The 16,034-nt window shown below is 59.4% G+C and overlaps 2 protein-coding genes across 2 annotated transcripts; one reads left to right on the top strand and one right to left on the bottom strand.

Moving 5' to 3' along the window:
* Positions 1-3: 3 nt before the first annotated feature.
* Positions 4-3,874, top strand: AAMP (angio associated migratory cell protein). Its single transcript, XM_072040641.1, has 11 exons — positions 4-164; positions 736-897; positions 1,020-1,139; positions 1,229-1,368; positions 1,464-1,608; positions 1,778-1,861; positions 1,943-2,058; positions 2,223-2,326; positions 2,434-2,524; positions 2,749-2,903; positions 3,033-3,874. Exons 1-11 carry the CDS (start codon positions 77-79, stop codon positions 3,106-3,108), a joined length of 1,281 nt encoding a protein of 426 aa, XP_071896742.1. The 5' UTR covers positions 4-76; the 3' UTR covers positions 3,109-3,874.
* ARPC2 (actin related protein 2/3 complex subunit 2) lies at positions 3,672-15,581 on the bottom strand. Its single transcript, XM_072040647.1, has 10 exons — positions 15,389-15,581; positions 10,909-10,943; positions 9,831-9,943; positions 7,866-7,911; positions 7,099-7,285; positions 6,583-6,676; positions 5,368-5,494; positions 4,619-4,719; positions 4,408-4,508; positions 3,672-4,124 (listed from the first exon to the last, which is right to left on the bottom strand). The coding sequence occupies exons 1-10, from the start codon at positions 15,460-15,462 to the stop codon at positions 4,100-4,102; spliced, it is 903 nt and encodes a 300-aa protein (XP_071896748.1). The 5' UTR covers positions 15,463-15,581; the 3' UTR covers positions 3,672-4,099.
* Positions 15,582-16,034: the final 453 nt, after the last annotated feature.

Here is a 16,034-nt window from a genome sequence, read left to right as displayed (position 1 = left end):
GAGTGCCCCGCGCGGCACCAACAGGAAGTGACGAGGAGGGGGCAGGAAGCGGAAGCGGAAGCGGGGCGCAGCCGGCATGGAGCCCGCCGAGGGGCCGGGCGCGCTGGGCTTCCACGGCGACGAGGAGATCATCGAGGTGCTGGAGCTCGGCCCGCCCGGACCCGGTGAGGCCCCGGCACCGGCACCGCAACCACCGCGGGGCATCGGGGACAGCGGCACCGGGCGGGCCCCGGGACCCCCAGGCCCTGACAGGCCCCCCCCGGGCCCTCTCGGCCTCCCACAGGCCCTGTCAGGACCCCCCCGGTACCCCCAGGCCCTCCCCGGGCCCCCCCGGGCCCTCTCGAGCACCCCCCGGTCTCTCTCGGGCCCCCCCGGCCCTGTCAGGACCCCCGGCCACCCCCAGTCCCTTTCAGGTCCCCCCCGGTCCCCCCGCTCCCTCTCAGGTCCCCCCCAAGTCCCCCCCCGGTCTCTCTCAGCCCCCCCAGGCCCTGTCAGGCTTCTCCCGGTCCCTCCCTGGTCCCCCCCAATCCCTCTCGGCCCTCCCCCGCTTCCCCCCGGGTCCCTCTCGGCCTCCCCCAGTCCCTTTCAGTTCCCCCCCAGCCCCTCTCAGCCCCCCCCCCGGTCCCTTTCAGCTCCCTCTCAGCCCCCCCCAGTCCCGGTCCCCATGTGATCCCCCAGGCAGGTTCCCAGCTGTGCCGTCCCGTGCCATGCACTGAGCCCCCCCTGTCCCCGCAGATGACCTGGCTGACGAGATGGAGGACGTGGACTTCGAGGACGAGGAGCCCGACGGCCCGGCGTGGGAGACGGAGGAAGAAAATGATGATGAGGAGGAGGGTGGGGGGACGGACGGCATGGAGGCGCAGGACGACAGCGAGGTCACCTTCGCGCTGCACTCGGGTGAGCGGGGACTGCCGGGGAGCTGCCGGCCTCCTCCTGGCTTCCCTTAAAGGGAGGAGGTGCGGGGGGGCCCCACCAGCCTGCCCTGCAGCCCCCCCCTGTCCCTCTGCTCTTCCCTGAAGCTTCTGTCTTCTGCGTGAGCCTCGACCCCAAGACCAACACGCTGGCGGTGACGGGCGGGGAGGACGACAAAGCCTTCGTGTGGCGCCTGAGCGACGGGGAGCTGCTGTTCGAGTGCACAGGTGAGGAGCACGGGGGCACCCCCTGCTCGGGGCTGGCCGAGCCAGCAGCCACATCCCCTCTAGCACCCTCTGCTCCCTGCCACCCTTAGGGCACAAGGACTCGGTCACCTGCGCCGGTTTCAGCCACGACTCCGTGTTCGTGGCCACGGGCGACATGTCCGGGCTCATCAAAGTGTGGCGGGTGGACGCCAAGGAAGAAGTCTGGTCCTTCGAGGTGGGGGACCTGGAGGTGAGCTAAAAGGCTGCTGGGGGGGGACGTGGGGCTCCTTCCCCTCCTCCCGGGGGCCGCCGCCTCGTGACGCTGCCCCTCCCCTCTCTGTGCAGTGGATGGAGTGGCACCCCCAGGCCCACGTCCTCCTGGCGGGCACGGCCGACGGCAACTCCTGGATGTGGAAAATCCCCGGTGGGGACTGCAAAACCTTCCAGGGCCCGGCGTGCCCGGCCACGTGCGGCAGGATCCTGCCTGACGGTGAGGCGTGGGGACATTCGGGGAGGGGAACATCACCGGTTCTGGCCGTGGGGTGCTGTTTGTGCTGCTGCCACCGTGTTCTGCCAGAGCTGGGGCACCCCGGGGTGCTGTTGGGAAGGGAGGGGTGGGGGAAGCTCTGGCTCAGTGCCCCGCTTCTGCCTGGCCTTAGGGAAGCGAGCCGTGGTGGGGTACGAGGACGGCACCATGCGCATCTGGGATCTGAAGCAGGGAACCTCGCTGCACGTGCTGAAAGGTAGGGAAGGAATCAATCACCTGTGGCGTGGCGAGGAGGCAGCACCCCACTGCCCACGCCTCTCCTCCTCTCCCACAACAGGCCAGGATGGCCACCAGGACCCCTTGACGTGTGTGGCCAGCAACCAGGACGGCAGCTTGATCCTGACGGGCTCCGTGGACTGCCACGCCAAGCTGGTCAACTCCGCCACGGGCAAGGTGAGCCCATGGGGCTGGGGGGGCTTCTGCTAGCCAAAAGCAGCCTGCGGTGGCCACGGGTGGCCAGCAGGAGGCGAGCCTGGCCAGCAAAACCCCCGCCTCCAGCCTGCTGGGGGGGCTGGAGGCTGCTGGGGGGGCTCACGGGGGTGTCTCCCCTCCCGCAGGTGGTGTGCGTCTTCAGGATGGAGAGCGCGGCCCCCAAGGCCCCCGCCGGCGAGGGCGAGGAGGCCGAGTCCAACTCGGTGGAGTCGCTGGGCTTCTGCAATGTGTGAGTGTGGGTTGTTTCCAGCCCTGGCCCTCAGGTCGTCCCTCAACGCCTTGGGGCTCTGTGGGGCCTCCCCCAGCTCCCCGTAACGCCTGCTCCCCTCTCTGCAGGATGCCGCTGGCTGCTGTGGGCTACCTGGACGGCACGCTGGCTATCTACGACCTCTCCACGCAGACCCTGAGGCACAAATGCCAACACGAGGTACTGCCCTACACCCTTTTTCGGGGTCTGCGACTTTCTCGTAGAGCCCAGGGGCTTTCCTGGCTGGCCGGGGGCTGGTTCCTGCTTTGTGCTTCTCCCTTGGCCCTCGGGTTTCCCCTGAGGCAGCTGCTGTGCCCGCAGGGGATGTGCCTGAGGCCGTCTCCTCTCTGCTTGTGGGGGCACGGGGGCGCTGACCCCGCTGCCTCCCTGCTCCCGTGCCGCAGTCAGGGATCGTGCAGTTGCTGTGGGAGGAGAGCTCGGCCGTGGTGTACACCTGCAGCCTGGACGGGGCCGTGCGGCTCTGGGACGCCCGCACGGGGAAGCTGATCAGCGAGTACCGGGGGCACTCGGCCGAAATCCTCGACTTCGCCATCAACAAGTGAGCGGGGAACCCCCGGGGGCCCCTTTTTCCTCAAGGATCTCTCCCTGACCTTTGGGAACCCCTGGGAGGTTGGGTGCTGAGACCCCAAAAGCCCCCAGCCCCCTCTGAGCCCTGTCTCCCCCCCAGGGATGCCTCCGTTGTGGTGACGACCTCCGGCGACCACCAAGCCAAAGTCTTCTGCGTGCAGCGCCCCGACCGCTAGGGCCGTGGTGGGAGGAGGGCGCCCCGTGTACAGCGGGACAGGGGCGAGGGGCTCCCTCCTCCTCCTCCTCCTCCAGCCTCTGCTTTGTAATTTTCCAGCCTGCCCCGCTCCGCCCTCGCTCCCTGGGGGCTGGGGTTGGGGTTTTGTATGAAAGTGTCTTTAATTATATAAATTATTTCACTTAACTCGACCCCCCCTCCTGCTCTGCTTGCTGGGGAGGGAGAGGAGCCGGGAGCTGGGGCTGCAGCAGCTCCCCACACACCTCCCCCAACCCCAGGAGCTTCAGGAATTCGCTGTCCTAATGCTTCCTGGGCTTCCTTTGGGGTTCCTGAGGACCAGGACTCGATGTGGTTGCCCTGAGCTGAGGGGTGGCAGCAGCTGGTTTTATTGGGGTCGGGCTGGAGGCAGAGCCCCAAACCCCTTCCTGGCAGGAGAAGAGAGAGGGGCTACGGCGTGAGGGAGGAGGGAAGCTCCAGGACACGGTAATTTCCCCATGGTTACCTCTAACTCCCCCCTGCGCTTGTCTTTCCACATGCATTGACAAGCCAAAAGCCCCCAGCTCCTTAAGATAGAAAGATTTCCTTTATTAATGAACCCCAACAGTATTTCTTCAGATACAGGAGTTTTGGAACTCAAATACTCAGAAGAAAACAAGTTAATATTGCATTATTTTCCTAAGAAATACTGCAACTTATTTCCGGTAACATATTGCAAAGCGAAACAGCTTGAAAAGAACAAAAAAAAAATTAAAAAAAAAAAAAGAAAAGAAATTTAAGTCAATCAAACTGGAATTAAGGTTTGTTTCTTGGAACGATCGAGTCCTCGCAAGCACAGCTCGTTTCTGCAGATTACTCCCCAAACTGTCGTACAAACAGACCCCGATTGCTTGAATTCCTTATGAGCCCACAGAGGTGCAACATTAAAAGCTACGATTATCGGGTAGCAAGTGCCCCAACCTTCATCCTCCACAGCAGCCTCCATGCCCCGGCTGTTAACGGGTTGTGAACGTCTTCCCCCTGCAAGGATGGATGCAGAGAGAGGTCAGTGCCTGTTCCGGGCTGCCTCTGGCTGGCTGCTGAGCTCCAGGGCAGCTTTTTGGCCAGCAGATGCTTGCCCGGAGCTCTCAGAGACACAGGTAGGGGCAGTTCAGGGCCCAGGGGTGTTTTATATGGCACCGAGTGCAGAACAAGCCCCATGGGAAGGCTCCTAGCCCCGCTGAGCTTCTGGCCACAGGCAGGAGGAATCTGCTCTGGTCCCCAGCTGCCCACAGCACCCCCCCGGCCCCCGTTTTCCACTCACGTGATTGTTTTCATTTCTTTCTTCTCTGCGTCTGGACGGGCACGGTTCAGCACCTTGAGGAAATCCGATGTTTTTGCCCTCATGCGCGTGTGAATATAGGCCTGCAGAAACAACGCGGGGACGCTTCAGGATCCTGTCCTCATGGCTGAGGTTGTAGATTTTGAGTCTTTCAGCTAACCACAGCTCAAACCTCCCCTTTCACCCTCGGTACCTTTGAGCACTTGATGTGATAGTGCAGGTAGTCCCGGAACGTGTGGATCAGGTTTATGGTGTTGTCTCTGGCAGCAGCGTTGGTGTGACGGGGGAACAGCACTGAAAGAAAAGCGGCCACACGACCCCGTTATCCCCTTCCTGACCCCATTATCCCCTCCTGACCCCGTTATCCCCTCCCAGAGCTACCAAAGAGCTTCGGGCTCCTCCAGTGCTGCAGGCTTTGGGACTCGCTGCCCTGGATGCCTGCTCTGCTCCCTACAAAGAGCCTGTTAGCGAGCTGCGTAAGCAGGATTAAGCACCACTTGTGATTTTAAACACAGGGCTTAGCAGCGCTTTCCCACCCGCTGTCATGCACCCAAGGCTCTCTCTCGCAGCAGCCCGGACACAGCTGGAGGCCAGGCCGAGTGCCCAGAGGTGACGCCACCGCAGGGAGCTGTGGCTGTGGATGCTACCTCGGGGCCGTGCCCCACATCCAAGGGCTGAAGGACCTTTGGTCTGCGCTCCAAACCGCAGCCACGCTGGCCTGAGACCTCCCAGCAGCTCCAGCCAGGACTCCCGGTTTCTCTCCCTTCAAACAGGGGCTCCTCAGCCCTGCTCCTGCCAGTGACTGCTGCCGGGCCAGCACTGCACAGCTGGCTGCAGCTGGAGCAGCCACAGATACAGCCGTGAGAAAGCAGCCTCTGGTTTCCACGCTATCACACCAAATTCCACTCGGTCCCGACAGCGTGTGGCTCACTGCCTGCTTACCAAAGGTGATGTAGCCAATATTGTCGCCGACGGCTGCGTCGGTGTCTTTCAGCTCCAAGGGTGGCTCCCTGTGGCTGAAGAGCACCTGTGGGGCTGTGTGACTGGCCCGGCGACCCTCCTTGAACTCCTGAAGATGACAAAAATCGGGTGATTCCCACCGTGGCACGCCAGGAAAGCAAATGGGGCTCCTCTCTGCCGCAGGGTAACTGGGCAGAGGTTTCCCAGCTTTCCCTGCCATCTCCCACCAGGTGGCTTTCCCTGGGCAGGAAAAGGCACCTATGGGGTTTGGAACTCGTGCGCGAAGCCTGCTCCTCCCAGCTCTTCTCTAAGCCCTGAAACGATGCCTCCAGGCAGGGAGATCTTTTCCCACTAGGGAACCTCTCAGGAAGCAGCAAACACTCGTTTCACGTGGAATGAGCCAGCTCTGCATTTCATTACTGTCTCTAAACGGGGCTGGGAAAGTCCAGACCCCATCTCCTGTCCTGAGGCAGCGCAATCTCCCCCTCTCTGCCTCACACCTCCAGCTGCCCTCGGCCTCTCCTCTCCTCCCTTCTCAGCGCAGCGTGCCCCAGGAAGGGCAGGAGGACCCGTGCTCCTGTTAGAGAGCCAAGTAGTTCACTGGGGTTTCCTTCACGAACGCTTAGCTTGCACTTCTGCCTGCTGATACCAGAGGGGATGGCTTCACTGGTTGGTTAATGGCCAGATTTTTCTCCATGAGAGCCCAGATAAGCAGCTGGGTGTTACGCAAGAGCAATAACTGGAGGGAAGGAGCCAGCGTGACTCAGAGTGGAAACTCTTGTGGCCAGGCAGGAACAGGATTTGCTGTAGTGAAAACCAAGAACTTGGGACACGCAGACTCTGGGACAGCCACTCCCTTGAAGCCTTGCCCTCTCCCCAGGAGCCTCACAAACCCCGTTTTGTTCACTTCACACCTCCCTGCTGGCCTATAAAGCTCAATTGCAGGCTGTGGGCAATGCTGGTGGGGAACAGCTCAAAACCAGAGCCCTGCCCACAGCTAAACACACAGACAGCAGAGCCGTGAGATAAGATACCCACTGCTGCCATCACAACACACCCTGTCGCAATGATCTTCAGCACAGGTGAACTGGTATCCAGCAAACTGGGCCAGTATCTCGCTGCCCACAGGCCTGTCAGCAGGCAGGAGGGCAAAAGCTCGAACCCCAGACCCTTTCTCCACGATGCCCGTTCCCATACCTGCATGAACACCTTCCCAATCACCACGTCGTCATCATCCTTAAATACCGTGCTGAACACAACCGTGACGTGGTCCTTTTTTGCCTCCACATACCTGCAGGAGGGGGAGAAAGGAGAACATGGCTGTGAACAGAGCTGCTGGAGCTACCACCAGATGAGGAGGCAGCTGCATGATGAGCTCAGGTAGATGCAACAAACGCTCACGGGCCCGCCTGCTGGAAATTTCCCTTCCCAAGGTTGTATTTACATGGAGCAAAACATTTCTGTTGGGAGTGGCTGATTCCTTTCCTGCATGCAGCCACAAGCGCTCCTGCTAACAGAGCTCTTGTATAACGTCTCTGCAGCCTGAGGGGTGAGCAGTGCCCTCCTAGGCTCCTCACAGCCTAGGACAGGCCCTTATTACCACGGCAAAGCACAGAGCAACAGCATTTCCTGACTTTCCACCACATCCTACAGCTCTGAGCAGAGGAGGGAAGTACACTGACAGCGGTCTGCCTCCACTCCTCGAGCACTTACATTGTCTCATCGTCCCTGTAGTGGATGACGGCTCTTTTCTCTCCTTCTTTGCCCTCTTCTTGGAATTTGAAATACTTCTCAAAGACCGAAGCAAAACAGTTGCGCTTCAACATGCCGGCTTGGTGCACGATAGCATCCTTGTCTGCTGGGAGGTTCTCCAGGTCGTAGAGCAAGGAGACGTTGTAACCTGCGGAGAGCCAGACACCTTCAGCATCTCAGGGCCCTAATGCAGCCAGGCACATGTTTTCTGCAAAGAGACACCTACAGCCCAAGCACCCCGCCACCACCTGTCCCACCTTCGCCTTGAGGCCTTCCAAAAGCCCCGGGGGCGACCACTTCCCACCCCCCTGCTGCCAGGAGCCGTGCCCAGTGGGCACGTGGCCACGGTAACATCCCCGGGGCTCCTTCCCCAGCTCCCAGCCACACGTGCGGGCTGCATTTTGTGCAGTTTGTGCGGTGAGTAGGAAGAGAAGCTGTCACAGGTAACCATGGTTTTCCTGTGCCTCACAAAGCGTCTCTGCGAAGAACAAAGACCCAGCCGTGAGGAACAGCGGCTTCCCGGGGGAGGGCTGCACTGAGCGTTACAGCTTGTGCTGTGAGCTGCTTCAGCCCTGACGTACATCAGGCACCCTTCGAGTTGCCATTCACCGCACAGAGACGCAGACACCAGGCTCTGGAAGCGCAGCCTCCATCTGAGCGTTTCCGAGGTGACCTGAGTCACTTTGGAGCTGCACGCACACACGGTGTAAATATTACAGCAGGGTTACCTGATTCAGGAGTTACCAAGTAGCTCCCATAGACTTTCTTCAATACCTAGGAAAGAAATGGACAGGGTTTTTTTCAGAAGTTTGAAATTTAGGCTTTTTTTTTTCCCCACCACAAAAAAAATGATTATTTTTTTCCAAAACATTGAAAGCACAGGCTGAGTTGTTCCCTCCTGCACTGCCTAGGCCTTCTTTGGTCTCTATTTAGAAACACCAAATTACAGGCAGCTGCCTCCCCTGGTCGAACGGAGCATGGCCAAACAGCTAAGTCACTGCCTTCTTCTTGTATTGCCTCCTCCTTCTCCCTGAACCCCGCTGGCAGGGAACAAGCTGCAGGGCAGGAGGCAAAACCAGAACTTTTTAAAGTTCTTGCTAGTTTTGAACTTCTGTGGACAAGAATCCCCCTTCCACATGCCTCGTGGCTTCAAAGAACGGTCAGCAGAGCTCGGCACGGCAGCTCTGAGGGTTACAACCCCCCTCTCATCCTGAGGGCAGCCCCCAGGGGTTTAGGATGCAGAAAGCCTTGCAAAGCACACCCTGGTGCTCTCCTCGCACGTTCAGAGATGAGGTCAGGTGCAGCGTGGCCGAGCGATCGCCTGCCTGGCCTCAGCCCATTCCGTGGCACAGATGGGGATGGAGAGGAGACTGCCAGGCGGCTTGGATGCCTCCCAGCAGCAGAGCCGCCCACGGCACAGCACAAACCTTTCTTCGAGCATAATCGCTGCTGAATTTTACATCAATGGCAATTTTCAGCTGAGCCACGGCTCCGTGGCAGTGAGGGGGCCGGGAACAGGAGGCATTTCGCAGAGAAGCACAAAACGACGCTGTGGCAGAACTGGCCCTCCTGGGCTGACACCCACCAGCACCACGCAAAGAGGATGCACGGGCTCTCTGCACGCCAAAAACCTCCTCTCAGCAGAAAGCCTGCCTGCAGCGGCCCGGGGAGATGCTCTGCCTTAGCAGGAACCCCACTTTGGCTTCCCAGCGGGGTTTCACCAAAGACCGAGCGGAGGAAGTGCAGAAACAAGCTCCGTCTTCTCCAGGGAAGCACGGAGAGAAGCAGTTTGTTAAACAGCGGTTTAAAAATGCAACTTCTATTTAGTCAGCACTCCCAAGGCAGTCCTGCAGAGATCCCATTTCTTCTCAGAGCCTGACAAGTCGGCTGCCAGCACAGCACCAGGGCCTGAGCACAGCAGCCAGGGGCAAAGAGGCTTTGTTGCATCCTGCAGGGATTCACTTTGGGCTCAAACCTCCCGTTTCTTGCCCAACTCTCTAATTCCTGGGCCGGTTTCCTTGTTTCCCTCCACGGACAGACCCCCAGTGGCAAAAACCTGCAGGGTGCACCCCATTTGCTAACGGGAGGAGATTTGAAAATTGACTCAGGAACTGAGTCACACTTCCTGCCTCGCGACCCAACCACGGCTCAGAAAGGCTCCTTCTTTCTACCATAAATGGCCCTCCGCAGCCCGAGCCCACTCAACAGGAACTGAACCTGCTCCTTCACACAGCAGCAGCAAAAAGGGAAGCAGGCCGTCTGCAGAGCAAGGTCTGCACACACGGCTGGAGCCCATCTCTCGCTCTCGAGTGTGGTTAGAGTCAGACGAGCAGCGCCACGGGACTCTGGAGTTGTCTTGCTGCCTTCCTGCACTAGAACATCTGCCAGGGAAACTGCTTCTGCCAGGCCTCGCACTCCTTTGGAAGGGATTTCGGAGTTAGTGATGCCTTTTGCCTTTCAGGCTGTGGGGTCAGAAAAGATGACTGCTTATTCCCAGGAGAATGGGAGCGTGCTTTGTCTTCTAGCAAAGCGGGACTCCTGTTTGGCACAGGAGCGTCAGCACAAGGTGGAAGCACAGACAAATCCAGACACTTCTCTACCAGTCAGACACTAACAACATCCCAAGGACACTGCCTGTGCTGATGAAACATCTGTAGGGTCAAGGCACTGGATGTCCGGAGATACTCACTCACCTCGTCAGCACCATGTTCCTGGAGTTCTTTGTAGAATTTCAGAGAAATACTGACCATCACTTTTGTCTTATCTCCGTTGGGGTTTGAAATATGGTAAAGGACTCCATCGAAGTCTGTGAAGCAAGAGAGAAAAACGTAAGGAACTTGAGAGGGACCGTTTCCTATTTCTGGGGAACTCTTTCCCTGTGCCTTCTAGGAATTCCATAGAGTGACATTTCCTGTCCTCACAGATACACCACGAGAAACCCCTCACTCGGTAGCATCACACTGTTATCGTTCAAAGGGCTGGAACAGCTTTGACATGTCCAGCACAGATCACAAGATCCAGCCTGGTGCCACTCAGCATCCCCGGCAAATCTGCTCGCGTTCAGCGCACAGGGACACAAACGCGCGGGGATGGGAGCCGGCTGGATGCTAAGCACAGCAAGTGACTGATGTGCCCACCAGGCCACAGCTGCAGCCTGGGGGAGAAAAAAAAGCCATCAGCAGAGCAAAGGCAGCTCAGGCACTGCCTGCTGAGCTTCCACTTCGCTGCAGAAGGAGCAGCGAGGGCAGGAGGGGGGCAAGGCAGCCCTCCAGGCACCCAGCACGCTCCGCTTGGCCGCGGAGCCCCGCAGCTTGCACAAATTCCTGGTAACAGAAGTGAGACATCGGCTGCTGGCGAGCACTTGTGCTTCCTCGCTGCTTCTCATCCTAGAGAGGAAGCTTCAGGCTCTGAATTCATCTCGTCTGTCACCCCAAGCCAGCTTTCTAACAACCCTGGAGACCTAACAGCAAACAGCACCACGTCTGGGGCTGGAGAACGGGCGAGGTAAAAGCCAGTCAGGGCTCACACCAAGTGATGTGACCGCCAAAATCATCCCTGGGGGCTAAGCCCCAGGGAAGCTGGACGTATAGAGAAAACACGGGGCAGCCTACAGGAGGCTTGGCACCTGCAGCACACAGCTCTGGGTGGTCACGGCCTGTCCCGGCGCTGCTCTTCCCTCTGCCAGCGGTGCTGGGTGAATTTGGGTGCACCAGGATAACCACAGGCAGGCCACAAAAAAAAAAAGTAGGGTAAGGAGAACTCAGCGCTTACCTGCAAATGTTACTTCTACTGCCTCTGGTTTATTTCTGGAAAGAAAAAAGAACAGAGAACAAAGGAGGTAAATGAGAAATCAAACAGCAGCCTCCAAGCTGTGAAGAAAAGAGGATTAATTTCCAGTGCTGTATTTCTCCCAAGCAGCTCTGAAAAGCCTTCTAGCTCCTGCTGGTCGGGTAGCAGGTAACCTTTGACAAGAAACCTCAGCTCTCTCCCCATTCCTATCAGAACCAGTCTTACCAGAGAGGGTATAAAACAGGCCTCGAAGCTGGCAGGGATTGCTGTTATTTGGAGTTTAATAGATTTGGAGATCACAGGCTGCAGATTTCAAGTTAGTTAGGGGACACTTTCAGGGGACAGGTTTTCTGCAAGTTCTCGGGATACCAGGTTACGGGAGGGATGTAACAGCTGAGCAATCCCTCCAGTGAAGAAGGCACTGCTGCCAGTGCCTTCTTTAGGACCTCAGAGCAGCACCAGAAGCATCTCACACGCCACTTGTGTTTAGATACGCAGATTTAATAACCCCTTCACAAAGGGTATTTGCCAGTTTGCCCGTGAGAGTTTTTTTTGCCAAAACTCGCCCTGCACAAGTGTCCCGCTGGGTACCAGGCACACCGTGGAGCACCACCAAGGAAGCAACAACTCCCTATTTACCTTCTTTCAGTTATCCCAGAGAGGCTTTTATGTTTTTTTTCCCTGCTCAGCAGAAAGCATTGTTCTTCCAAGTGCTTTCCTGCAGGCAGTCTCATTCCTGGAAGCCCCGAATGACCACAACGTGCTCAAATCAGCAGGCAGTGCAGAGACCAAGGCACTGAGCAGCACCAATCCCAGGCCGTGCACGGGGTCAGCTATGCTTTACGTGGGCAGAAAGGGAGGAATCATCCCCTGAGCAGGGATCCTAAGTGGAAGGGAGGAGGCGGTGCTGCTTCCTGAGAGTCATTAGCTGCAAAAAGCAGCATCCCTTTTTGTTGGGAGACCGGAGAGGTTCCGTCCGTGGTGCTGCATCCCTGAAGATTAAAACCATGCCCCCGAATTGTATCTAAACCACTGCTGCTCGCCGAGGACTGCTCGAGGCAGAGATGGGAGAAAATCCCCGCGATCCCACACGGTCAGGCGACGCAGACGCGTTCCTCTTTTAGAGCACCACACTCAGACTCCGGAATCAGCGCGGATGGCAATAGAAATTTTTTATAAAAAAAGCAACCCATGTAGGAAGCTTTAAAGATAGCGCAGGCAGGCACACGAGAGCTGGGAATATTAAAGAGGACGCATCCTTAAAGCTGGGCTCCGTCTCCTGAGAGTCACACCGCTCAAAGCCCAGTCCCCACACACGCGGAGCTGTCACCTCCTGGCTCTTGGCAGCCCCTCCAAACACAAATCTCACGGTGAGGAGCGAGGGAAGCACCTCGCAGACAATGAGCAACAGAATGATTTTGCTGAGGAAGGACAATGAGCCCCTGCTCGCTCAGCCAGCACCTCGGGAGAGGGGAAAATGACTTGTCAGGTTATTTCAGAAGCTGAGATCGAGACCCGAGGCAGGTTAGGAGCTTTGCATGCCAGCCTTTGTTCTGCACACAAAAGCTCCAGCGGCACGGCCCCATTTCCACTCGTTTCATCACCAAAGCAACTTCTTTTAAGGCGGATTCTCCACGCGGCTCAGCTCTCGGCCTCGGGGGCTGGTGGTGAGAAGGGCGATGTAGGAGAGAAGCGGGGAACCGGGCGCAACTCCCGGGCGCTGGAAATCCAGCGGCTGCCTGGAGCGCTCACGTGAGCCGCATGCAGAGCTCCCGGCGGCCACGCCGTGCCGCAGGATGGCTTTCAGCTTTCAGTCTCGTGCAGGGGGAGGCAGGGAGGCTCCCGGCCCTCACAGCCCAGCAATTTGAGACCCAGCAGCTCAGCTCTGAGCGCTGCCTTCTGCCCGGCACATCCCAGCATGCAGGATGCCCGCGGAGGGATGGCAACAGGCACTTGGGAGCAACAGCAAAGCTCTGCTGGGACAGCATTGCCTCAATTTTCATGCAGCTGACTTCCAAACTTCCCTGCCTCGCTCTCAGGCCAGCTGGCTGAAGCATCTCCCGCGTCACAATGAAGGCTTGTACCCAATACAGGGAGAAGGCAATTATTTTAAAAGCTGCAGGCGTGCAGATATTCTAATATTTTGCTCCATAGGAGGGGAAGAAAAAAAAATAAAAAGGGGGAGGGGGGTGAGGAATATGTCAAAGCTGAGAGCTTCCAGCTCCGAGCAGAGCTCACAGATCGCTGGAGTCGACACGCAGAGCGAGCCAGATTCGGAGACAGACTGCAGGCTCTCGCTGCAGAAAGGTCACCCCAATAAAAAAATGATGAGCAACGGCTAAAATTATCCACACGGTTCCTCCACAATCGAGCTCCTCCACCCGATTCCTGCACACCGCTCCCCGGGAGGCACTCGGGAAGCACTCCCGGGGGTGACGTGGAGCGGGCCCCTCACGGGAACCCGAGCTGCAGGGCATGACGCCCTGCCTGCTCTCTGTTCACGCAGATTTGTTTTCTCCTGCACAGTGGGCAAGCACTAAGGCACGATTTGGGATAAATGATTAATTTGCCAGCAGTTCAGGGCAAGCTACGCGTGGCTGCAAAGCCACAACCATGGAAACGAGCCTTGTGCCACACCTCCCCTGCTAAATCAGAGGGCAAATTGGGGTGAAGATTTACTGGGCACAAAGACAGTCACCAGCACTTCACACCTAAACCAGGCTGTTATTTTTCTCTCTCTGTGCACTTAGCAAAAAAAAAAAGACACGAAGATGAAAACCCCGAAGCTGGCAGAGCTCACTTCCTCCCACCCCGTTTCTCTCAGCAAAGGGAAAACCCGAGCGTGCCTCCAGCTCCCAGGCAATTCCTCGAGTGGCAGCGAGCCGCCCTGCAGCCCACGGAGCAGTTTGCTCCCTCGACACCCGCAGAGGCTCAGCCGATGCCCCACGGAGCAGCCAGGTATTCCCCCAGCTCGGCAGCTTTCAGCACCGAGTTCCGAACCGCAGGTATTTTCGCAGCGGCTTCAGGCCACGATTTAAAGGCGTTTTTGCAAGACGTCGGTTTAAAACGAGAAGTTAGAGGGTTAAATTTAAGAAGCGGCACCCCCAGAGACCTGAGAAATCGAGCGAGAGGGGGAGCACGGAGGAAATGGCCTCGGTCACAGGGCTGCAAAAAGCAGAGCGCTTCTGAAGTGACTCGAGGATAAAGGTGGCACTGAAAAGGGCCCAACCGGGGGTCCCTTCCCCGAGCAGCCAGGGCTGGCTCCACCCCACGGATCCCAGCACCGTGCTGGGCTTCTCCAGGCTTTGTCCCCACACAAAGGTGCCCGGTGCTGCTCCTGCCAGCAGTGGCAGCTGGGCTGCAGACGCAGCCACCCGAGGGCCACCCTAGGGGCTGAGGCAACCGGGCAGCGCTGCAGGTACCCCACAACCGGCCCCGACACCGGCACACCCCTGGCCCCGTGAGCCCAACGCTGGGGCTGACCGAGGGGTGCGACAGGAACCCGCTCCCCGCCCCCAGGTGACGGCTGCTGGCTGCGCTCAGCCACCCGCCGCCTTCCTGCCCCTCACCCCTACTCCAGCCCCATCCTCACTCCCTCAACACCGCAGCTCCTCCCCACCGCCGGGCCCTGCCCATCCCCTCCCCACTGCAGCCGTGACCGCCCCCACAGCCCCCTATACCCCCCTAATCCCCCCCTACAGCTCCCTATACCCCTCCATAGACTCCCAATCCCCCCCGCAACCCCCTATATCCACTCCCATAGCCCTCTAATCCCCCCCATGGCCCCCTATACCCACCCCCACAGCCCCCCAATCTCCCCCCACACAGCCTTTCAATCCCCCCATACCCCCCAAATCCTCCCCCACAGCCCCCTATACCCGCTGTAGCCCCCCAAATTCCCCCCACAGCCCCCATCCCCACTCACAGCCCCCCAAATCCCCTCCATATCCCCCAAATCCCCCCTCACAGCCCTCCAAATCCCCTTCATACCCCCCAAATTCCCTCCATACCCCCCAATTGCCCCCCACAGTCCCCCAATCCCCCCCTATAACTCCCCATAGCCCCCAATCCCCCCATAGCCCTCTATACCCCCCTCACACCCCCTAAATCCCCCTATACCCCCCACAGCCCCCAATCCCCTCCATACCCCCCAAATCCTCTCCATACCCTCCCAAATCCCCCCCAGAGCCCCAATTCCCCCCCTACAGCCCCCTAATCCCCCCCTACAGCTCCCCATAGCCCCCAATCCCCCCCCAATAGCCCCCTATACCCCCCTCACACCCCCTAAATCCCCCTATACCCCCCCACAGCCCCCCAATCCCCCCTCATAACCCCCCCACAGCCCCCCCCATCCCCTCCCCCGGCCCATCCCCACCCCCCCATCCCCCCCCCCACCCCCTCAGGCCCTGAGGCCTCCCCCGGGCCCCTCCCCTTCCCCCCCCCTCGCTTCCCGGAGCCGTACCCGGCGGCGGCGCCGTCGAACTTGAGGGTGAGGGTCTCCTCCACGATGCGGTTGTTGACCTCCAGCAGGATCATGGCGGGGCCGGGGGGAGCCGAGCTCCGCTCCGCTGCGCGCACCGGGGGGACCCGCCCGAGCCCTGCGGCCGCCGCTTCCGCTTCTCCTCAGCGCCTCGCGCGTCACTTCCGGCACCCGCCCGCGGGCGGGAGGGAGGGGGCGAGCAGGGCGCATGCGCGGAAGAGCAGCGGGGAGGAGACGCCCACCGCGGTGACGTCACGCGAGGGGGCGTGGCCAAGGAGGGGGCGGGGAGAGGGGAGGGGAGGGGGGAGGGGGAGGGGATGGGGGGGTTATGGGGGGGGCAGGGAATTTGGGGGGGCCCTGGAAAATAGGGGGGGTCCTAGGGAATTTGGGGGGGGCAGGGAATTTGGGGGGGACCCAGGGAATAAAGGGGGGCCCCTGGGAATTTGGGGTGATCCTGGGAATGTGGGGGGGGTCCAGGGAATTTAGGGGGGGGCTAGGGAATTTGGGGTGCCCCAGGGAATTTGGGGTGTCCCTAGGAATTAAGGGGGCCCCAGGGAATGTAGGGGTGTCCCTGGGAATTTGGGGGGGCCCCAGGGAATGCAGGGAGGCCCCAGGGAATTTGGGGGTG

Source organism: Anas platyrhynchos, chromosome 7, assembly GCF_047663525.1.
Source record: "Anas platyrhynchos isolate ZD024472 breed Pekin duck chromosome 7, IASCAAS_PekinDuck_T2T, whole genome shotgun sequence".
NCBI classification, from domain to species: Eukaryota; Metazoa; Chordata; class Aves; order Anseriformes; family Anatidae; genus Anas; species Anas platyrhynchos.
This window is presented reverse-complemented; position numbering and strand designations above follow the sequence as displayed.

What these genes read in the sequence shown, in the direction of transcription:
- ARPC2 (XM_072040647.1), bottom strand. Translation starts at nt 15,462, where the DNA reads ATGATCCTGCTGGAGGTCAACAACCGCATCGTGGAGGAGACCCTCACC. An exon ending in TATTGGCTACATCACCTTTG is followed by an intron (nt 4,720 to 5,367) that starts GTAAGCAGGCAG and finishes CTTTTCTTTCAG; the next exon opens with TGCTGTTCCCCCGTCACACC. An exon ending in ATCACATCAAGTGCTCAAAG is followed by an intron (nt 4,509 to 4,618) that starts GTACCGAGGGTG and finishes TTGTTTCTGCAG; the next exon opens with GCCTATATTCACACGCGCAT.
- AAMP (XM_072040641.1), top strand. Translation starts at nt 77, where the DNA reads ATGGAGCCCGCCGAGGGGCCGGGCGCGCTGGGCTTCCACGGCGACGAG. An exon ending in GCTGCTGTTCGAGTGCACAG is followed by an intron (nt 1,140 to 1,228) that starts GTGAGGAGCACG and finishes TGCCACCCTTAG; the next exon opens with GGCACAAGGACTCGGTCACC. An exon ending in CGGCAGGATCCTGCCTGACG is followed by an intron (nt 1,609 to 1,777) that starts GTGAGGCGTGGG and finishes GCCTGGCCTTAG; the next exon opens with GGAAGCGAGCCGTGGTGGGG.